The sequence below is a fragment of the Clupea harengus genome, chromosome 2, assembly GCF_900700415.2.
Source record: "Clupea harengus chromosome 2, Ch_v2.0.2, whole genome shotgun sequence".
In the NCBI taxonomy this organism is placed as follows: Eukaryota; Metazoa; Chordata; class Actinopteri; order Clupeiformes; family Clupeidae; genus Clupea; species Clupea harengus.
This window is the reverse complement of record NC_045153.1, coordinates 30,644,958-30,669,171: the sequence shown is the minus strand read 5'-3', so window position 1 is coordinate 30,669,171 and position 24,214 is coordinate 30,644,958. Positions and strand designations below refer to the sequence as shown.

The 24,214-nt window shown below is 42.9% G+C and overlaps 1 protein-coding gene across 1 annotated transcript in view; it reads left to right on the top strand.

The window, feature by feature from the left end:
• The first annotated feature begins 12,465 nt into the window (after window positions 1-12,465).
• The window catches only part of gpm6bb (glycoprotein M6Bb), a 29,077-nt gene continuing 17,328 nt past the window's right edge, over window positions 12,466-24,214 (top strand). The window contains exon 1 of the mRNA XM_012825111.3: window positions 12,466-12,623. Within this exon, the coding sequence (XP_012680565.1) occupies window positions 12,620-12,623 (4 nt within the window). The 5' untranslated portion in view covers window positions 12,466-12,619. The remainder of the gene's footprint in view (window positions 12,624-24,214) is intronic.

Below are 24,214 nucleotides of genomic sequence, written 5' to 3'. Positions count from 1 at the left end.
AGAAAATAAACTGTTAATCGGAAAAAATGCCTATTTAGAAAGAGGGCTATTTTATACAGTACTTGTCTAGTTATTGTTCACTTTTAGCTGATTATTTAAAAGGATGATGGTAAGATTGTCCAGTAGATTCACAACATCTAAGAAAACAGTTAATCTGATGGATCCAGACAGACACAAATGTTCAGTAACATCCGTGGTCCCAATCAGCACTTTTGAGTGGTCTTGCTATAAGATGTGCTTATTACACATCATCACCGAAGTTTAATGTGCAGGGATCCTATTGCAAAGGGAGTGAGAGTCATTGGCAACTGACATTGGATGTGGGCCAATCTCCCAAAGGCTTTGTAGTATTGTGATCAGTGAGAAGTGGCAGAGAGAGCCAACTCTCAGAAAAGGAGTTCTTTTGGAAACCAGACCCCCCCTCATCACTATGCAGCTTGACATTTGGTGGTTGCCATGCAACCATATCTGCGGAATATCCTCCAAACCATATTGTTTTGGTTTGGGAAATATTTAGCTCTCCTATTTTAAGGATAACAAGTAATAGGACCTGGACACGTTCCCTGAGCGTCCGGAGTCATCTGAAGAACATCTGTTCACTAAGAGAGCTACAGTGCTACAAGAAAGTGGCAACTTCTCAGGGGTTATCAATAATGCATGCACTAATATTATAGTAGAGGACAAATCAATATGGCGCTTGTTTTATACATCATGTCCTCACGCATACAGGTCTTAGGCAGGACTTTGAGGGATAAAGTGTGTTCTCCTCTCTGCAGCTCTATTAGGTTGAAAGAGGCTGTTCTGGACAGAAGCATCGCTACCTCAGTGATTTTGGAGTCTCCCCAGGGAGATGCACAGGAAGTAAAGAGCAGTGACCTAAAAAAAACTCCCGTGTTTTATCCACTTCAAGGTAGCAGGAAAAGGTACAGGAACTGTGTATGGAACTCCAAATCACTTCAAATGCACTTCAAATCATCCTTTTTTCCCCTCAGCAAAGCTTTTTTTGTTTTTTACATGTTGTTGTCATTTATAATTGATAGTATATACAGTATTACAGTATATATATAACTCTGAATGAAAAAGCCATATTGGGAATGTACCCATACTGATCAACAACCTGTATTTATTCAACATATAATGTGTTTGTTATTACACACACACACACACACACACACACACACACACACACACACAACACACGCACGCACGCACGCACGCACGCACGCACGCACGCACGCAAACACACACACACACACACACACACACATACTCCTCTGGGGGGCATGCTTCCTGGCCCTTTGCTCTGGAGAGTGTGAGCAATGTTACCCAGTCTTTGTGATGAACACATTCATCATTCCCAGTTGGCAGCCTGATGTGTTTCTGTTTTCTAATTAAACTAAGCCCGGAGAGGAAACGATGACATACTGGCACCTGACAATGAGGGAACAAAGGGCTGCCATGGGGTGCACAACGCCAAGACAGCGTGGAGCACGTTCACTCCAACCCATTGCTCTTCAGCACTCTTTCAGTGCCAGCTGAACTTTTTACATTTACATTTAGTCATTTAGTCATTTAGCAGACGCTTTTATCCAAAGCGACGTACAGGGGAGAGAACAATCAAGCTACGAGCAATAGAGACCTAGCGTAACAATAAATACTACTACTACTAAAAGCACAGACTTAATCTTAAGAAGAATGATGGTGGCCCAAAACAATAATATCCCCCTAAACAGTGTTGTCTCTGCAACAATAAGCACATACATTCATTCACTGTGGAGTCTTTTCCCGTCTCCTGACAGCACACCAAGTGGTGTGGTTTCATGTCTGGTGTGGCTCTTAACCATCACGTCTATGGTGTTTGATTCAGGTGTGAGATTACTCATCTACTGAGGCAGGCATGAGAAATAGGACAGGTGTATAGATCCAGGAATGGATCTGCCGAGCTGCTCATGAAGCAGAGTGTTCTCAGACAGATGGAGTCAGTGTCACCGTCAGCCCGGAGCACAATGCAACACGAGAGGATTCATTTGGGCTACACCGCACACCCCCTTGCACTAGATAACAGTCTCATTTTCAGTGGGAGTGTTTGCAAAGGAGTCAAAAGTGTGTGCTACTTTCAAATGAGACATGCTGATGAATCTTTCATAAAGCTTGAAAAGAATCAGGATACATGGAGATTTTTGGTCTCTTCTATTTTGACTGCAGTGAGATCTAGGCCATTTCAGTTAACCTGTGCCAATGGTTCAATACTCAGCTAAATAAGAATGCCTCTTTCGGCTATTTGTGAGAATGCCATAATTGAATTTGACAATGACAGACTCTGAAGCATTTTGCAGAGCTAAAAACAGAACCTAATGGGAACATTTCTCTTATTGGCATCATTGAGCACGATGGGCAAGGTGTTGTTAATAGACAATTTGACAAAAACAATATTAATATAAGAAAAAAAAAAACCAATAAGGTACATTTCTTCATTGCAATGTAAACAATATGTAAATAATAACAGTAAATACAACTTAAATAACAGCATACATCATCATAATTATGATTCAAAACAGACGCCACCAGGAGTTTGCATCAAATGCTTTTTTTCAAAGAACTGATAATGAAAGATAACAACAGAACGAAGGGAAATAAATAATTGTTTTAATCATATTTTTGCCAGGAGGTACTAATCCCCTGACAACAATGTTCTGGCTATGACAAAGGACGTTTCAGTTTAAATTCATTGAAAGACTGAATGGACCTGCTTAGCTAATATGCCGTGATTAAGCGTAATCTCAAAGAAAACACAAGCATTCTGAAATTAAGTAGTTGAGTAATGAAATGCTTGCGATTATACAGTACAACTTCATTAAGGCATGCTGAGCGTGGGATCACACATTTGACAGAAAAAAGTATTCAAGGTATGTTTTGGCCAATCTGCTAAATTATGATTTCTGGTAGGATAAGAGGCTAACCTAAAAACAAATGTCCAGTAAATGGCTAATTCATTTTATCTATGTATTTCAGAAAATAATCTGAGCCTATATGAGCCTGGCCTTGTATAGTATTGAGTGAGCTGTACTGTATTAAGTGAATCTAAACCTATATGAGCCTGGCCTTGTATAGTATTGAGCCAGCTGTACTGTATTAAGTGAATGGTTGCAGTACTCTTCCTGCTTTATGGCAAGAACTCAGAGCCATGGTGACATCTGCTGTAGACTCAAATTCATCTCCCAGATAAGCTGTGTGGGTGGAAGGATCAGCTCGCGCTGTGGCAGTCACTGGTGCAGAGCCAGAGCGGGAGGAGGACAGTAGGACCATTCAGTGGCCAGGTGAAGGAGGAGGAGGAGGAGGAGGAGGAGGTGAAGGAGGAGGTGGAGGAGGAGGAGGAGGTGAAGGAGGAGGAGGAGGTGGAGGAGGAGGAGGAGGAGGTGAAGGAGGAGGAGGAGGTGGAGGAGGAGGAGGAGGAGGAGGAGGAGGAGGTGAAGGAGGAGGAGGAGGTGGAGGAGGAGGAGGAGGAGGAGGTGAAGGAGGAGGAGGAGGTGGAGGAGGAGGAGGTGGAGGAGGAGGAGGAGGAGGTGAAGGAGGAGGAGGAGGAGGAGGAGGTGGAGGAGGAGGAGGTGGAGGAGGAGGTGGAGGAGGAGGAGGTGAAGGTGGAGGAGGAGGTGGAGGAGGAGGAGGTGGAGGAGGAGGAGGAGGAGGTGAAGGAGGAGGAGGAGGAGGAGGAGGTGGAGGTGGAGGAGGAGGTGGAGGAGGAGGAGGTGGAGGAGGAGGAGGAGGAGGTGAAGGAGGAGGAGGAGGAGGAGGAGGTGGAGGAGGAGGAGGAGGAGGTGGAGGAGGAGGTGGAGGAGGAGGAGGAGGAGGAGGAGGAGGAGGAGGAGGTGGAGGTGGAGGAGGAGGAGGAGGAGGAGGTGTGCCAGACACATATCTGTCGGAGACAGTCTGGCCTGAACATGTTACCCAAGCGAAGGAGTCTCCATGACTATAATGAGTGTTAATGCTGATTGAGGATAATAAACAGCGTGAATGAATGAACCAACCAACCCACCCACCTAACAATCATTACATAAATCAATCAATCCATCAATCAGTTAAACAATCATTAAATGAATCACACCACTCATCAGCTTTTTTAACATCTTCACAATACACAAAAAGGCCTGTTGAATTAGAAAAAAAGAAAGCTGAATCAAACAGATGTTGTAAAATGCCAATCATATGCACTGCCTTCCTGGTAAGGATTGACTCACATCCTATTCTAATACCGAACTCAATCACTGTGCATTCACTCACAGGGGGAACTGAGTCACTGTGTCAAAACTCTGCCGCTCCCACGGTGCAGCGCTGACCTCAAACTCACTTGTGGTCGGCCCCATCTTCACGCTCACAAACTCACTTGTGGCCGGCCCCATCTTCCACGCTCACACACCAGAGGACCTGGGAGAGTAGGGATTGACACGCAAGGAGAGCAGCTGCACGGAGGTGATACCATTCACATAGCTAAAGTCCTCCACGAGCCAATATGCTCCTGATTTCCCTGAGGTCTGGTGAAAGTGCATGTTTATTAATCTGGCTCCAGCGATGGCAGCCAAGCTCAAGATAAATGCCAGTCCTGAATTGCAACATTTCAAGTAGAAAAAAAGATTCACTCTCACTTGTTGGCAGTAAGTGCAAGCCCTTCACATTTCCTTCGGGTCACATGAAATGCAGGATGTGTGTGGGATGAAGTAAAGGTTTTATGGGAAATCTCAGTCCTGTCAAAGCATGACGGACGATCTTGTCAGCTTCATTGGACAGAAGCACTTTCTGTGATTATGCTAAATTATCCAGGTACAATCTCCACATTCTCAAAACAAAAGCCACAACAAAGATCGTTCATACTAAATGACAATACAGTCTATATAAAAAGTCTTGCAGAACACAGACAAAAGAGGTCTGTATAGAGTTTATAATTCGGCTATATTTACAAACACTAGATGGCAGTAAAATCTTACAAAACATGTAGGAAACAACCACTCTCAACTTTCTTGTATTAAGGAATTTGATAGAAACATGGAAGAATGATTCAGATTATAATCTTCAAGAGTTATTAATATTGAATTGATTAAGGTAATTAAGAAGCAATTATCTTGGCTTTGTTACAGAATGCCTTCTCTTTTAACCTTTCAAACCTTCAGGCTATTTTCAGACTTGCAAACCACTGGACAGCAGGTTAGGTCTTAGGTTATACGTGTGCATTACATTTAAATAACTATGATGCTAATAAGTTTATCTTTTATTTTCCCTCTTTCAATTGCATGACTGATGCATGACTGACTTCGTTTATTTTATTGCTTCGATTTTATTTGCCTATCTGTAAAAAAAACACTTTGACAATCATACTCATTTGCATCAACATAGACTTCATAATATTAAAATATAAATTCCTTGTGCTGTTGACTGGGTTCTTCTGACAGCGGCCAATCCTCCCACTGTCACATGCAAGTACACATACCCAACAACCTGACCTAACCAATTTAACAACTGCCCAACCATAGATCCTGAGCAGCAGGATACAACAACACACAACTGGTTGGTGACAGCCGCAACACGCGTCGCATGTTGTACCCATGATCTGTAAAGGCCCTCCTTCACAATTCAACATGCGCTGTCTGTAGACCACAGCTGCTACTGCCCAACCACGGAAGCTGAGCAGCAAGCTACAACAACAACAGAGATCCACATCACCAGTGGGGGTGCCGACCAAAACCCACCGGTGGACCAATATATATATGCTTCATATCTAGGTCACGACACCAAGAGGTCTGCAAGCGCCTCAGCCACAAACACTGGCTCGCTTTTTCAGCATCCTCAGATACAGTAACTCCTTTAAAGCTTCTTTCAGTGACTGTCCACGAAAACCAAATTCAAAGTGTTGTGGTTGATTCAGCTACAAAGTCTCTAACAGCTATCTCTACTGGTCTTGTGTGTGTTTGCCAACCTTATTCCCTCACTTCTGCTACCAGTTAAATACTTTATTATTATCAGACTTCAAACTACATTTATAAGCATAAAGCATAAACATAATCATAAAATCCATGAAATATGAATGCACAGAACAGTATTTGAGAGTGTAAAACCATCCTTGCAACGGAAGCTTTCTTAACTATTGTAGTTGTTCAATGAGACTTTCAGGAAATGCACTCGATTGGCTGCGTTTAGAGACGAACCCTAATGCAGGGGTGACTAAACCTCTTGGTGCCTTTTGTCAAGGGTGAGAGTGGCCTCAGAGAACCTTCACACCTTTTTTTAGATACAATGTTCAGTCACTCAAACTGAAGTTAAATTTAGTTACGACATTTAACTAGAAATAAAACAAAAACACACTTTTAATTCCTTGCTTTTCAAGAGCCCTGTGTCCATTGGGGCCCTGGGTAGTAAGTCTCACTTTCCCCCCTGCTACATCGCCCGTGATCGTGTGGTTTTATGTGCGTGGATTATGAAACGAATTGAATGCCGTACATAAATCTCAACCCAATTCCTCTGGATTATAAATTATACGGAATGGCAACCGTTATGACTTCATATGAGAATAAACATTCACATCAGAAATTTTAAACTGAAATTGGTGACTGAGTCAAAATGGCAGGTGAGATTCATGTTGTCATGTGAGCTAACACTCTCACTCTGCATGAATTTGTCATTCCTACAGACTAATGGAAACATCTCAGTTAACATTCCAAATGTTTTCACATGAATACTGGAATACTGGCAACATTACTCTGATGATTCCAGCTGTCCGTAATTGTCTCTCTGGGGCATTTTAAGTCATATAAAACCACATACAGAATCCCAATCTATTAGTCATTCTGAAAAGTAATGTAGAAATGGCAATATTCCATTTTTTTCTCACCACAGACAATTAACTTTATAACTTTATGGATGTTTCGTTTGTTTTTCCCTCTCCAACCATGGATAAGTGGCAGGCCCTCCCAATATGCATTTACCACAAGTGAATCCAATCCCCTGTGCTGTCCATTCTGCCCCATCTCCTCCAGGGCTTGGTGGAGGTACCGTGACCCAATTACTGGAGCTCTGTCACAGTCACACGCCTCTGTCTTTTTGGGTTTCCATTCTTTGCGCTTAAAAACAAGGCTGTCAGATACTTTGTGAATGAAACCACTTGACACGTCTTCCATATTCCAGAAACTAGTACAACAAAGAAATGAGGTGGCATGAGATGTGACAGGATGTGTTCTGCTGTCACATCGCTTACTGCTTGGCTGTGTTCTCACCCTAGTCCCCTTACTGGATCTCATGCACTCCACTTCCATTGGTCACAGTTCTCCCTCAGAGAGTTTGGACAGTGTGCAGCAGCCCAGGGTTGTTTTTAAGTACATGGTTTAGTGATAAACCTGGCTAAATTAACTCAGAGTAAGTGGTAACCCTCCTAATAGAAGAGCCATATGGCTTCATTCCCCCAGCAAAACAAAGCCAAAGCTCTAGGAGGTGTACCACTTACCAAAGATAACTTGGTTAACTAACTGAGTTAACGTACCCAGGTTTGTCAATAAACCACATACTTGGTATACCCCCCACGTGGTCTGGCCTGACTGTGTGTGTGAGGACCTTCTGAAACAGCCTGTTCAGCAGGGCAGCGACCTGCAGAAGCGAGATGTTTAATGCAACTCTTTCAGATGGCTCACCAAGCATTGCTGCAGTTGTTGTTGTTAGCTTAGCAACTGTTGATTTTGTTGTGGTAGCGGTAGTTGTTACAATTTCTCACAGTCCATGTTTGTATTGTCCTCCTTTGATGACCAGCAGAATAACCATTTCATAAACTCTAGAACAATCCATGCTCATCCTCCGAGTTTATTAAAATCCTGTTTTAATATTCTCCTCTGGAACTCGGGGCTTTGCAGAGATAAATGCAGATTTGGTTTCCTCTCTTGTGCCTTCACCCCCACCTCTTACCCCCTCTTTCCATGAGGCCATTTTGTGTGTGCCCTGTCCCTGGGGGCGTTGCTGTGATAAATGACATGAGCCGTGCTCTACTCTCCTCTCCTCTAGCCTACTCCACTCTGCTCCACACACTCATGGCACTTCCCCTGACCTCCCCCCTGCGTAGGATACCGCCTCTTCTAAACCGTCTGGGCTGACATTCATACTGGAGAAGTTGTTGCCCATGAAAACTGGAAATTCTCCTGTCTTTTTGCTCTGGTGAATCCATTGGAATTCATGTCCAAAAAATGGGAGGAACTTCGTTTTCCCCCTGATTTTCTCCCAGGAGACAGCTTTTACTTTTCATTTTTTCTGTACCTATCCCCATGCACTGCTACACAGCATGTAATACATATGTCGAATGCTATTAAATCAATTCATGGCTATAAGACACACTTTAAGTCTGCACCGAGATTAATATCAGACGTTTGTCTGGATATTGCATCAGTAAATATATCAATGCCTATTTTGCTCTTCCAATGCTGCTCACAGGACAGGTTCAACCACACATTTCTGTCACACTGTAGCCATTAAACATGCAGCTTCACATATTCTTCACTTTACACCAGAGGACCAGAGGCAGACAGAGGCAGCGGTGTGTCACAGCAGACACTTCTCCACAGATGTATGGGAACAAAAGGACCGGTGTCTCAGAGAAGAAGCTGGATCTTCAGTGTGTACAGGTCTTGTCATGTACCACAACACATCTGTCATTGTTCAAAATGTATTTGTAAACAATGTAAACAGTTCTGCATAGCTGACCACATGTGGTATTTTGAACCAGGGGCGTTTTATACTGCTCCAGATGTTGCATCAACCAAAACATTTCTTCCCGTAGCCTTTCATCTTTGGATGCACGTTACTTTGCAATCCATTTTATAGATGGGTGGATGGAGCACACATTCTCTAGTTATGCTTCAAACTCTAAGTGGTAGAAATGATGGAAACCCAGCCTCTTTTTCCATAGGATCCAAAATGATATAACAGATGTTTATGCCTGAGACTCACCCTCAAACAGTATAATGTTTGACTTCAAAACTAGGTCAACGTCTTTTCACTGTTTCATGGTGGAGGTCCCTTCCTGCTGCACGGACGACACTACACACTCTAACTGTGGAAATCATTAATCCAAGCCCTGGGCAAATACAACCCTCTGGTACCTCTATTCATTACAGTCTGCCATAAAAATAGGCGATTTTCATAAAAAAGGGGAAAGTCTCTGAAAGTCTCCTGTCTATAAGGTCAGTTGAACTGATGTTTAACTAGGAGCTAAGGTGTGTTCCCTCCACAGTAACACAAATGGGTCATCAGTTGAATGCATGACTGGTGTAGGTGATGAAAAGGTTGGCGTGATAATGGAAAGCCAAATCAATATAAAGGTCACACTGAGGTAAATCAGCAGTACTAAGGTCACACTGCCAGCAGAAGCATTAAAGGGTGGTATGTAACCAAGGTCCACAGATACACCGCTTTATGTGTGACAGTTAGGTATGTCTTATGTGCCTTCAGTTAGGTATGTCTTAGTGTGGGACAGTAAGGTATGTCTTAGTGTGGGACAGTTAGGTATGTCTTAATGTGGGACAGTTAGGTATATCTTAATGTGGGACAGTTAGGTATATCTTAATGAGGGGCAGTTAGGTATGTCTTAATGTGGGACAGTTACGTATGTCTTAATGTGGGACAGTTACGTATGTCTTAGTGCGGAACAGTTAGGTATGTCTTAATGAGGGACAGTTAGGTATGTCTTAATGTGCCTTCTCAGCAGTGTGTCCATGTAGAGCAGACGCAGCAGTCCAATACCTTTGGAAAGGCTTTAGCTCAGCCTCAGCACATGCTTGTTTTGAAGCATAAAACTTACCAGCTTTATTTCACTTTTCTCATTACTTTAACAGGCCAGGTTTCTGTGCAGACACATAGAACACAACTGGACCGGCAGGAGCTGGTAATGCCAAGTCTGTTGCCAAACAAAACCTCTGCCATGTCATGACAGTAAATCACACTGCACTTTAGTGGGAAAGGATTCTGGTAGGCTAGTTCATTTCAGTTGTCTGATATGTCGATGCATGTAGGTTTGAAGTGATAGCTTTCAACTTTTTCAAAAGTTTGAATAGCAACTATTGTTACTATGTAGTAACGTATAACATAGAAATTAGCATCTGTCAAACATGTTGATGCCAATTAGAATTAGAATCTGTCAAACATGGTGATGCCAAGTCTGTACCAGTGTCCCCATTCCATGGTATTCTTCTGGTAGGCCTGTAAGTATAGGCATAATAGTATGGTATTCTTCTGGTAGGCCTGTAACTTTAGGCATAATAGTATGGTATTCTTCTGGTATACCTGTAACTATAAGCATAATAGTATGGTGTTCTTCAGGTAGGCCTGTAAGTATAGGCATAATAGTATGGTATTCTTCTGGTAGGCCTGTAACCATAGGCATAATAGTATGGTATTTTTCTGGTAGGCCTGTAACCATAGGCATAGTATGCTGAGCATCTGCATATTTTATTAAAAACAGAAAATCGATGTATGACCTCACCCTTGTCAACATCCGTCAATATAGAGCCAAAAGCAGAGAAGAATGTCAGAGGTCAATGTGTAAACAACAGCACAGCTGTCATTCAGCACACCACATGTTACCAAATGCACAACCAAGATATCAGTCCTTTCTAAATCTATGAAATCTATGTGGACAACAATGTTTAGCCCCATTACACTCTACTCCAGCCACTGCTTGCAGGCGGCCGCTCCAAAGACCACCTACTTGGGGGGAGAAACTCTTGCCACAATGGAAAGTTGGTCTTAACTGGCTTCTTTCAGTTGGGGTAGTGATCAGCATGCCAATTAAACTGGCCTTCATTTAGGTTAAACCAAGCATGTGCTGAGTGTCATTCTAATTCATGCATTTGTCCCCTTTGTTAACAGTTTTCTTAATTTTTTTTAAACATGTGATGTTCACGAGATTACTTTTAAAAAGTGTTCAGTAATCTGTTTGTTGCAGTCATTACTACTCATGGTTATGTGGCCCTGACTAACAACAACAACAACAACAACAGGACAAATGTATTTAGCAGTAAGATTGATCTTACAACACGGTTAATTGTTGACACATCCTACTTTGTGTGTTAATACAAATTCGTATTTGTTACGTTAAATGTCTTTTTACTTAATGTGACTCAAAATGTCTTCAATATAGATTCCAGTAGTATTATTCATTCAGAAGTCCATAAAAGTAACATATGTTTGATTTTTTTCTAGGACTTTAGGAATTGGCAACTTGTTCAAGTCTCTGAGTGGCTCTAATTAAAAGGAGCTGTCCACATCTCCATGGATACGCCTTGGACCTGCTCGAGCATTCCCCTCACATAAAGCAGGCTTCTCAGCACCTCACTCCAAACAGCCTCTCTGGTTATAGCCTCTCCACTCTTCTCTGGGATTCCCTGAGAAAGACCACAGCCTACAGTGCATTTCTTACACACTTCTGGAGGAAGTGAAAGTTGTTCCATAGAAGCAGCTGTTAAATTTCACTGCCCGAGTGACAAAAGTCAATCTAAGTCTGTAAACCAGATGTGGTATCATTTTTTTGTTCTATTGCCCAATTAAACAATTATGAATGGTGAGATTATGAAAGCATGACAGCAGTTTCTGCTCCAGTTTCTGTTTCTGAATATGATTCAGAAACATAACATTACGTCATATATGCAGATAAATTCGTTCAATCATAAAGGCAGATACATCCATTTAAACATATGCATAACACTTTGCTTAGCACAACTAAAAGTGTGAAACAATCCATCATGGCTTGTTCCTGAAATGGACTTGTGTCGGAGGGTGCTTGAGCGTCCCTGGTGACTGGCTGTTGAGAGTCTGGAGCAGGGTTGTTTTGGCCCCTGATCCCCAGCCATACAGCCCTATGGGGGTGGAATTCAGATGTGCTGGGAATTCACCTTTGGTTTTGAGGCTGCACAGACCCTCAGTGTGACACAAACATTGCTGACAGGATCTAAAATGGCATGTGTAGGACAGGACATTTGCAAAACAAAACCTCTACCATACCATGATAATAAATACCACTGCACTACAGTGGGAATGGATTCTGGAAGGGTAATTTATTGCAGTTGTCTGATATGTGATGCATGTGGGTTTGAAGTGATAGCTTACACCTGATTTAAAAGTCTAAATAGCAAGAAATAGAAATGAGCATTTTAGAAAAAGAGACCAATGTCAAACATGAAACACAAGAAAGAACACTTGCAACCTTGGTAGATAAGAAGTAATTAACTCATTTAGGAAGAAATGCAGTATAAAAGTAGGCTATAAACAAAACAAGAAAACTTTTCCCCTCCTACTTTTGTCATTCAAGAACAGTATTCCGTATTCCGTTACCTCCACCGGAAGGTTTGTTTTCTTACAAGTGTTATAATACCCACCAAAATTGTCCTTTCCTCTGCATCAAAACGGAGCGTGGGGCCAAAGCGCCCCATCCTACCAGCAGTGATCACTGATGGTGACGTCATCCACCCCATCTCCAAACGGGACAAGGCGCAGCAACTCAGTGGTCTAGTTTAGCGTTCGCAGTGCATCCCTGGACACAACCTCCCCATCAGCCCAACTTGTACACATTCTCCAACCTCGGGAAGTTCTGGAGAGGACAATGGGTAAGTGTCGCTGGGAATAATACTTTTCCGAACTCCTGTTCGAATTTGTTTCACTATCAGGTAGGCTAGTGCTTTTCGTCGGAGAGTTGCTGTAGTAGCTTGTCAGTAAATATTGACAAGATTGACAGTTATACGCTAACACATTTTAAACTGTGTACAACTCTTGTACAAAGTTTATTTTTATCTGACCTGGTTTTGCTTCAAGTCGGCATTACAAGTAACTTAGCTCTAATCGCGTTGTCTAAGTCTAAAGGGATTTGCCTACTGTCAGACGCCAGTACTGTTGGTTTGTTCACGGCTGCGGCGTCCGTTTGTAGACTTGTGTATAATCATTCTTCCATTTATTTTGTTTGTGCGCTTTTGTGTCAAACAAAGTTACCTCGTCTGTGCTATTTCAGGTCGATACATCTTGCCTCTTTGTTTTAAGACTCTGAACAAATGCATTTGTCCCACTTCAGACCAATCTCTCTTTCTCTCTCTCACTTGGATGTCCTTATTTAAAACACTTAATTATTCAAAGACATTTGCATTCCGCTGTTCATGCAGGATCATGAACCTTTCATGGAAACAGATAGACTCTGATGTTTGGAGACATCAAAATATCTTTCACCTCTTTTTTGACAGTCTATTTCAAACTGCCTTTAGTCTTGAGCGCTGTCTGTTAAAAGTGAAGGTTAGAAATCCCACAGTGTTGCCTCCCTGATCCTGTGGTGGAACTCTGAGACCCAGCCCGAGTGTTGCCCATCTGGGTTTCCACCCTAAGGATGCCCGTGAGGGACAAGGGGCCTTTGCCATGGATGTTCACCACTTCTTAAATGCTCCCAGCAGACTTATGGGCTTTGAGGCACTTAGAGCCTGTTGGCCAGATGGGATGGACCAGGGTACACATGGAGGGTACTCTCTGCTGTTTCTTCCGCTAGACCCCTGAGGCCTCAGTCAAACTTGTTTTTTAGGAGCTCATCAGCAGCAGATACTCATTCCTGTCCCCTTGAAGTGTTCCATGGTCTTGAAGTTGAACACAAAGCCCTCAGTGAAGACATTTGCATATGAACTCAGCTGTGTTCCTCTGAATATTGTGTTATCTTTTATATTCTGTCACAATCTGGGGATTGTGTATTTAGTGGATTGAACTGAACGCTAGGTCTTGGCTTTGGTGCGTGGAGACCGTGTAAATGGGTGGTTGCAGCTGACACAGGACTAGAATACTGTCAGTGTGAGCGTGTGTGTTAGCGTTCATTGATCCTCCGAAGGCCTCCACAGTGCTGGCTTTGTGCTCTAATTTGATCCTCACTTCTTTGTGCAACTTCAGTTGCTGTTAATGTAGAAGTGAGTTCAGTCAATGACAAGTTGCAAAGAGTCTGTGGAAAAAAAAAACCCATACATGAGTTGTTGCCCACGGACATGCATCTTTAAGGACCTAGGGCTGAATTGCCATTGACCATTGTCTATTGTTCATACCCAAATAGACCCGTACAGGAAAATGTGCAAATAATCCATTAAATGAATCCTAAAATTGAGCATTTCAGTTTTAAATTGAATTTAAACTATAATTGAACTTCTGACCACTTGCTTCTTGAGCTTCAAACTTGTGCAGTTTGCAAGTGGTAAACTTGTGTCTTGATATGCCCTTCTCGTGTATTGTTGAGTAGTTTGGGGATTCAACCAATAACCAAGGCAAGGGTTTCTAAGCAGCTGTGGTTTATTCTGTTTCAAATTACTGCGGGATTGTTTTGTGTGTGTCATGGGACAGCGGTTCCAAGTTTAGACAGGATGCCTTGCAGCAGTTTGTGAGTGCTGCATGCAAACTGGGGTTGTTGTTAAGAAGTGTCTTATAAATAACTAGAAATTGTCTTTGGCTGTGAGAATTGATTTGTTCATTTGGCCCACATGGGACTGGCCTACTTCCATGCAGCAGCGCCTCCAGCCTTCACAACTACAGAAGGCAGTTGGATTGTAAATCCCAAGGCCTGTGCTGATGATGATGTTTTTGAAGTGTCATGCGCAGGTTCAGCTTTAGACCTCTGCTCGCTCATCCAGCATCAGAGGGCTCTCCCCTGTCCACCCATCAACCCCCAGTTTCCCACTGCAGAAGTGATAGTGTATGGGGATGTGCTTTGTGATGATGAACCTCAGACCACAGTAATCAACCCATGGTATTACAAAGCTGTGTCAAGCCTGGTAAATCTCGTGTTAGCCAACAAAGTTGTTGATTTCAGCAAGGTCTGTGGTTCACGAAAACTTATTTCCTCCAAAAATACTCTTCAGGGCCTGTAGGCCAAGCTGAAACCAATTACGAGCCTGTCAATTTCTCTCCGAGAGAGACAATTGAATCATATACAAGCTGGAGTTTAGGGCTGTCTTGTGACTATGAGAGTTAAAGTAATCAAATTCTGCAAATTACGGACAGAACTGTGAATAGTTCTGCTGTGTTCTCTTTAAACCCAGACCTTGATAACCGAAGAGAGGGAAATAGTTTTTCCTGATGGAAACTCTGGAACTCCTCCTCTCAAAATACTTGTCTCCATGTTTACAGTCCCTTTTCAGCAGGGTTTTCAGTGCATTCGGCTGTTGCTGGAAAGTTTTGTTCATCCCTGACTCCAACCATGAAAAAAAAGTAAAAAAGCATCGTTTATAATGCAGAACCATGGAAATAATATTATTTTTAATTTGCATTACATTACGAATAATTTGACTCAGGAAAACTGAGAAGTTTTTGTAATTTGATTAGCTTATCTGAATGAGTCATAGTCAATTGTCAGAGCTAGTCTCCGACAACAACAGTGTCTTAAATGTTTCCCCTTGTGTTAAATGGCTTTTGTGCAGATCCATCCAGACTGACATTTGTCTTTTGAGGAGCTCTGTTATAAATAATTCTGTTATAAATAATTCCTTTGTCCTCTAATCACAATCAGCCCTAAATATGGATAAACATTGTATGTAGGCCAGCGTTTGTTTTGCCATTCAGTCTAGAGTCACTGGAGACCTCGAGCCCTTCAACTTAGGGGGAGAAAAGTCCTTGAGAGGAAACACTGTTCATGTGGTGAGCGCTGGAACCTTGATAAAACGCTTGAAAAACAACAAATGAGATAATGGTTCCTCTGCAACTGTGTGTGGATCACAGGAAAGGTCATCCGCTGGAGAACACAGCTGTTGGGCAATAAGCTATGGTCAGCTGAAAGAGAAACTCATAGGATGTGACCGCTTTTGGGCTCTCACTTCCTGGGGCTTATGAGTAAGAGAGAATACTGACATATTGTGTGTCAGAGGCTTGGGTGTCAACAACCCAACACATCATATAAACAATATGTCACTCATTTCTCTTCACAGTTTAGTTGGATTTTGCTTTATGGCTTGTCAGCCCCATGTGTTGTCCATTGTTTTGCCATGTTAAGTACCAGCTGTAGTATATCAATTCACTTTTAACAACAGCAAAGCCATATTCGCATTGATTAGGTATTTGATTTATGATCAGGCAGTTCCTACTCCTATTCCGTTTCCGTTTGGCCAAAGATCTGAATGGACCCCTTTCCCATTAAACTGCAGACTAGACCGTTAGGAGATGTGATGGAAATGAGGAAGGAAGCCAATTGAAGCCAAACCCCTCTAAAGCTATTTACCCTTTTCCACGTCCTTCTGTTCCTCCTCTCTTTCCTCCCCCACTCATCTACCACTTCACCTTCCTCACAGTCTGGTCCTCCGCTACTTCTACTCTCCTTTTTGTTCTCGCTCTCCTTCACACCTGTTCTCCTCTCTCTCTCTCTCTCTCTCTCTCTCCCTCTCTCTCTCTCCCTCTCTCTCTCTCTCTCTCTCTCTCCCTCTGTGTCCCTGTGGCCCGCCGCCTCCATTGGGGCTCTGCTGAAACAGCCATGTTAATTTGTCGGGCTTAATAAGTGCTGTGCTAACAAAGAGGGACATTGTTAATTGTGATATGAAATGATAGGAATAGGAGTTCCTAAGTGGGAATGCTTGCTCAAGCATGGCCAATTCCCCTCACTCACTTTCATTAAAAGGGCCATTGAGGGGCCCAGGACAGGGAGGCCAAGGGTGGGGGTGGCAGGCTTTTTATTCGGCTGCCTGCATTTTTGGAGGTCGCCCTCGTTAGGGAATTGTTACACTGCCTGATGAAGGCATGGTGATGCGAGGATGGAAATGTGGACTGGATGCACCGATTTTCAAATCATTAGTTTCACTTTCAAAATTGCCAGTTGGTTGTCATGGGCGTAGATTAAAAAAAGACTCCTTCATGTCAAGTAACAGGAAGCTATGAATCTTGGGCCGTGTTGTGTTGAAAGCGCGTCTATCTCAGTTGAGTTGTTGGATTGGATGAATGCCACACTGTGAACACAGACTGTGGAGGCTGTGAATGTGGTTTTCTTGTGTTGGGGAACTACATTACGTAACACACATGTACATGACTGCTTGATCAGACAGAAGCGTAGCATCACCTTTGAGTTTGAAAGCACCACGTTTGAGTGATTTGTTTTGGAGAGAATGTGTTTCCCGAGGGATTGAAATAAAGGAGTTTACGTGCAAATGGACCAGGGCACTCCACACAAGACACACACACATATTTGCATTCTCACTAAGTGGAGGCCCACGCTCCGTTTCTAACCAAATCAAATCACAACACTGGCCCACATATTCCATGACACCAAAACTCCATCTGCAGCCTACCACTCATTCTGAGTGAAATGCAGAGAGGCCTTATCGATGTGAAAAAATCAATCGCTTTTTCCAGATTGACCTGATTATTTCTACTAAACAGGGCCATGCCATTTAGCGGGTCATACAGTATGTCCATTATCATCTCGTGAGAGTAAATATTAATATCGGATATAGTTCATGAACCTGCTTTATATTTCAGGACATGGATTGGTGTGAGTGTGATTGTGGGAGTGTTTGACACACAGATGTGAATGGCAGGACGGTGGAACATGTCCATGCTAGGAGATGACATGATTGTTCCCTGTAATGCAGCAGCCACACCCCACGCACCAGCCTAGGATCTGGGCCAGCGGATTAGCGGTCAGCTGGGAGGTGGGAGATGGGGCTGGGATCACGTAAGGATGAAGGAGACAACAAGATGCCCTTCTCCGTTTTCTTCACTTCATTTAGATTCAGCTCCTCCTGCGATGCCTTAAAAAAGCCTGTCCATCAGTTCCAGTAGTGTGTTTCAGGCACATCTGTATTGGGGTGTTCAGGCAATGGACCCTGGCTTCCAGTCTAAAGATCCTGGGAGATAATAAAAAAATAAATAAATATATTGGTTTTCATGTCAGTTGAGGCTGTCTGTAGATGGGAGTTCTTTGTGTTGGAATTCAGGGACAGCTCATCCTACTTTCCTTGTGGAATTTAGCCTTGAACCGACTGCTGCCAGTTTCTCTATCAATATGAAGCCTCTCGCTGTTTCTCTTGGCCAGATTGAAACCAGTTCTTGGCTGTTAATGTGATTTCTCTGACCCCGTGGAGAGTATCACTCATTAGTCCGCATGCCCAATTTGCTTTGCTCTAAACTGATTTCTACCCTCAGATAAAGCTGAAACTATGCTATCCAGCGACTGCCTCAACAGTAATGACTATGCAGGGGTTAAGGAGGAAGAGGAGATGTGTGTGTATATGGACTATGTGTGGCTCCCTCAGTAAATGTGTGCTATTGTGATTAGGCCGCCTCTGTGCTGTGAGAGCGTAGGCTTTAAGTTGCTTTAAAAGGCTTCAGTAGGACGCAGCTCTTGGCAACTTGCCTGTGAAGCACATTCAACACTTCACAGATAGCTCTTTGTGCCCAGTTCATCTGTAGCTGCTGTTGCCGCCGCCGCTGCTGAGAGAGAAGACAAAAGCATCTGAGCTTCCCCAGAGAGACATTGCAAGAGTACTGACTGCATAAACAGTCAGACTACAACACCCCAAGTTTATTCACTTGGAGGTTTGAGAGGATGTTGGAGATAAAACATTTTTTTCACACAAACGCTCAACTCATTTGGGCATTGCTTGTCCTTAGGTACAAATGAAGATACATATTTTCAGGAACACATTTACTCACATAATTTGAGACACCAAACTAAAGTTATAATTTGTTTACTTAAAACCTGTAACGTATCTGTGAGGGCTGTCAGTTGCATCATTTAACATACGTAGCCACTTAAAATGCCTTTCTTGCTCTGCTGTGAACATCTTTCAACCGTTTGTGCCTGTCTTGGGAATTGTGCATGGCATGTTCATGATTCATCTTAACTCAGGTCATGGTGATTCAAGTGCATGTGACTGTGGAATTTGTTTTCCAAGGACCTTGACCATGTTGGACACAGTGCTGCACAGCTTTTCTCTGAAGGGGTAGATTTTCTGGCTCATGTTTGATGATAATTCCCACTATATTATCTACCTCATAGACATAAATGACAGCAAAATCGGCATAGAAGTGAATGAGACCAACAGATGAGAATTTCTGGAATAGTTGAACTTCTCCATGGATGGAGCGACAGCTGCAGGAAACCCAATAGTCAGTGTGTCGGGGGAGTGAGTGTGTGTGTGTGCAGCTTGGGCTTCCTGGGAACGGAGACACTGGACTTAGACAAAAAGAGCGAATCTCATCACTCTCAGGAGCACGGGCTGTGTAATTGCTTAATCCAGAGAAGCTGGCCATTTAAAGGAGAGATTGTGGGAAAACCGTGTCCTTGATATACTGGAGGGAAACATTACTGAATCCTGTGAATCATCCATATCCCAGCGTACAGCACTCTGAACAATTGTTTAGTCCATCTGTTACCCTTCTATATGGGGACTCTGTGTGTATATTCAGTATGGATGTATAGTGCTAGCCATATGTTGAACTGAACAGTTGTTAGTCAGCGATGTCAAGCATGTTGGGTTCTCAACAGACAAATAACAACATCAAAACTGCTGGAATGTAAAACATGTGAAAGACAGACGGAAACCACCTCAAGGCAAGCAAAGAGCTCACACTTGAGTGTGCTACTGAGTGCTCTTCAGACTACTGTATTTGGTCTCATAAATCGCTGTAACAACTGACCTGTAGTCAGTGAAAATAAATAAATGAATACTAAACAAACTAACAGAAGAGCCACAGCTGAAAGAGAACCTCATACGCGTTAGAGCAATATTATGAAGAGGCTGATATGTAACACTGGCAGGTTGAGAGCCAATTCTAAGAGCTTTGTTGAACCACCCTGTGTGTGAATCATGGCTCTCCCTACAGACGCAAGCCAGTGAGTGATTCAGTCTTTCCCCTAGCACTGCATTCACTGAATTTACTGTCAAGCACACCCCATTCACTCCACCCCTGAAACAGAGTGCATTTTGTGCTTTTAAAGACAAGTTTGAGGCATGTTAGGCATACACATTGTGTGGCTTTTAAAGACAAGTTTGAGGCATGTTTGAGGCATACACATTGTGTGGCTTTTTGGGAAATCAAATCCACAACCCACATCATGGCCGGAGACACACTAATAAATGCATCTCTTCAGTCATTGTCCATTTTAGAGTGTGGCAGTCCCTATATTAAAATGGAGTTCCTAATTCAGGATGAGATGGGAGTGTATCTAATTGGAACTAACGTGTCTTCAGGACACATTACAGTGATCACTGTCAAACCCAAAAATGGAGCTAATTTTAAGTAAGGGCTCATAACTGACTCTCACATGGTTCTAGGATGGGCAGGAATGTGTATTCATGAGCAGAAACATAGAAAGCAATATGTGCTGTATCTTGCTCTATCATCCTAAAGGCCTTCACACATTTACTTTGTTTTGCCTTTAACACCACAATCCTATAAAAGTCAACTATATTCAATACATGCATGTTTTCCTCGATCTGCCTTGGCGTGAGACCATGCACCATGCTGCATCCTCAGGATATAGATGTTGCTGAACATTGGAGATTGGCATTAGTAGTTATCCACTCTGTTGTCATGGTGCTGAGGATATATTGCCTCTTGTCTTTATTCTGCGGGGCCTGTGGAGAGCTCTCAGCGTGCTGAAGGAGGGAGTGAGGCTCCGGTGCGCCAGACTGCAGCGGATTGTAGGTTTGGAGGTTTTAGACAGACGGACCGGGGCAGACTAAACTCTCGGGGTCAGGGGTGAGAGGTTGGCAGCACCGGCATGAGAACAAAAGAGCTGCTGATGCGTGGGCTCAAAGAGAGGTCGCACTGCAGCTGGAGCCGTGTGAACCTGTGGTCATGGGAAACTTACAGGCCTATAGTCCTGGATGCTGCCTGCTTGTCTTTGTGTTCCGGCTCTGCCTGCTCTGTGGTCTCACTTACACTTGTGTGGGTACAGGGCAAAGGGTTAGGGATCAGGAGATACAGACCTTATTGCATGTCTCCAACACCATAACAAAGCACTCAAACAGATGTTTTTCTATTCGCATTGCTGCTTCAGAAGATACTGTCTGCAGGGCGATAATCTGTGCTTGGAAGTGCTGATTTTTTCTTTCTCATTAATTTGACATAGTTCATATCATAATGAAGTGTTAGATGGGAAATAGGTCAAAGTTTGGTCATTACTACTGGAGAATTTCACCTTTAGCATTCGGTTACCCTTTCACTCAAATTAAATGTACATGTTCACCCACAGGCGAATGCAGCAACACGAACATTCCCAGCTGTGAATCTCTTGAGGCTATGCTGTGAACACACCACTCTTCCGTGTTCACACATAGCCACACAATGCAGGCGTTAGCTATTCAATTCACCCTCATTTATAATGAATTCCATGGGGCAGCTGCTAGTGGTCATGCATATTCATGCCCGTGACACAGTTGGTTTCTCAAGTTCGATGCTATTCACATGGTTGAACAACGGTGTCAAGTTTGTGTATGAATTTGCCAAGAGCAAATTTACATTAATTAAGACGTACAAGTTACGTCTAGTGGAAGGGTGATGGGTACAAAATAACATCTAACTTTAAGAGCTTATCAGTGCCAAAATCATTTACAATTAACCTTTAACACAGTTAAAATTGATGGTGAGAGAAATAGCAAAAATAGTGTTAAGAGCACTAAGAGGCGCTAAATGTTTTAAGATGATAATGAATGCTATTCTCATTAATTGACATGATCAACTGAAATTACAACCCAATGCGATTGTCAGTCCATTCAAGGTTAAGGTGCTGCCTGTGGTTGATCACTATTACTGTCATGGGCAGAGCTATTTTATAAAGTGTGTTCATGGCAGGATCTGCTGTGAATTGGTCTTCTCCAGGCTTGCATCCCAGCATGGCTGAAACTCTGACAAGGGAGAAGCCTCTTCACTCACCGGGGTCAGAAGTATAAACCTCTCCAACAGCTTCCCTTCCCTTCCCTTCCAGCACATTTCAAGGCTTCATCCACAACCTTTAAATGACATCTCAGCAAAGATCACGTCAAATTCCGACCTTCTAAGATCTATCTCATGAGAGATGCGTTTCATGGATCACTGGGAGGACAACTGTGTACAATGGTGTGGAATGTTTGACTTTGTCATTAATGTAAAGATAAGCATTGGTATAGCCTCTGTAGGGTTTATTCCTTCTCTAAATATCTGAGCACTGATTTAAACCTACTGTTGATGGTTTCCCTCTGTTAGCGAACCCTTGAAAGAAAGAAGTCTAGAGTGAACTGTTTACACTGTCTAGACACTGCAAGATAAACTGACTGGATTAACAAATCTGTTAACTCTTATACCCCTTTTATTGAAATAAATGTCAACATAACAGGCTGAAAATTGGAAAATATATTGTGGAGTTTTTTTGAACAAGCAGGAATCCCATTGTTGTCGCCACCTGTGGAGTGGAAAATCTCTCACCAGTGCTCGTTTGAAGAGAAGTCTTCTTCCAGCTGGCAGCTAACCCAAGACTGTCTCTGAGCCTAATCTGGCACTGAACCCACCGTATCCCAGTTTGCATAGGAATTCACTTCATGTGAGCAATATTTCTGTGGTTTTGTCAAGGCTTTATATGACTTTTGTATCAGACTGAGTTTTATTGGGTAGAATAAGGAACATAAAAATACTACAATCACCTAAATTCTTCACATGCCTCAGTAAACGTATAGCACAGACATGATCAACTGACTTGGAAAACCCTCACGTTCTTTTTCTGTGAGTGATATTTGATCAATGTGGTTCACCACAGGGAGACTGAAGACCTCAGTTCCAAACCAGAGATGAGTTAAATGCCCTCCTTGCCTCCACTTTTGAAACCATATTCTAAAGGTTGCAGTCAAGAATTTCAGTGAAGAATCTAGAAGGTTCCATGAAACCTCAGAGCAGAGGAAACAGGAGCTAAGATCACGAGGCTTACAGCACATGTAATTAGCAATTAGCCTATAGTTGAACAAAGAATAGTGTAAACGGTAGTGTCGTCCCTAAATGATTTGGTCCTCATTACTTGGGTCATGACATGGGGGCAACCTGCCTGTTTCATCCTCTATGTCTGCTGAGCTTCATCAGATCTGCTAGAGCCAGCCTGGTGGTGCTTTTCATGGTGAAACAGGAAGCCGAGTAATATGAAGCATCTGTGGTTCAGTCCTCTCTCCTGTCTCCTCCTCTTCCTCCTCCTCCTCCTCCTCAGCCCCATCTCAGCCAGGAACTCCGTCCCTGCAGAGGTGCCAAGCACTGGGAGTGTGAAATCACATGAGCAGCGAACCAGATCTGCCAGTGAGCGTGGAGAGTGTGGAGTTTTCTTTCCAGACCCGTAACGACAGTAACGCAAACATGCAATTCCAGATGTGCTGAGTCAGAGGCGGTGGAGATTACGTGGTCAAACACTAGCAATTACGCTCTGCTGAGGGTTTGTCTTCAATCTCAACAAAGCCCTCATGTTTGAGGAGCCCCATTTTAAGGAATGATGTGCCACCGAAATCAAACCATGAAACCAGAGGGATTATTTTCAGTGAAATCCAGTATTTACCACTGACCTCTTTAAAAATTGAGAGAGGACATTTTTTGCAGGGGGTGGCAGTGATTTATTTTACTTGCTGGGTAGCCAAGATTACATTAGCTGTAATAGTCATAGGCGTGTACAGTTCAGAAATTCTCAGAAAAAGAGAAAAAGAGAATACAGCGACAACCATCTACAAGGAGAAACTAGGAAGCTGTTTGGGCCTCAAGAGGGTGCTTTAGCATGTTAGCGCTGTCGTTCAGAATGTTGACAAGAAAAAGATATTTTGATATGGTTTTTCCTGTCTTTCTTTTGTGGAAAGATATAGTCAAATATGCTGCATACCCTCATGTTGATGATGCCTGTTTGATGATACAAGTAGATGTAAGCCAAAAAGTAAGTCATGTAAAGACTTAATCAGGTAAATAACTCTGCTGTCTTTGCCCAGCTGGGCACTCAGAATTTAGAGACATAACAAATATCTCAAGGCATAATTGTCTTTTGTTTTGATGAGCAGAGGCTAGTCTTGCTCCTGACCCCATTCTTCTCCATGTGACATGCTGAAGGAGCAGGAACTGTCCTATTATTGAACAATCCCTGTGGGTTCCTGCTCTCTCTGCATGGATGTCTGCCTAATGAACGAGGTCGTTGGCTCTCCAATGGGCACCCAGTCTGATCTGCGGCAGTAAAAAAGAGGAAATAAGTTCCAGAGTCCTGCAG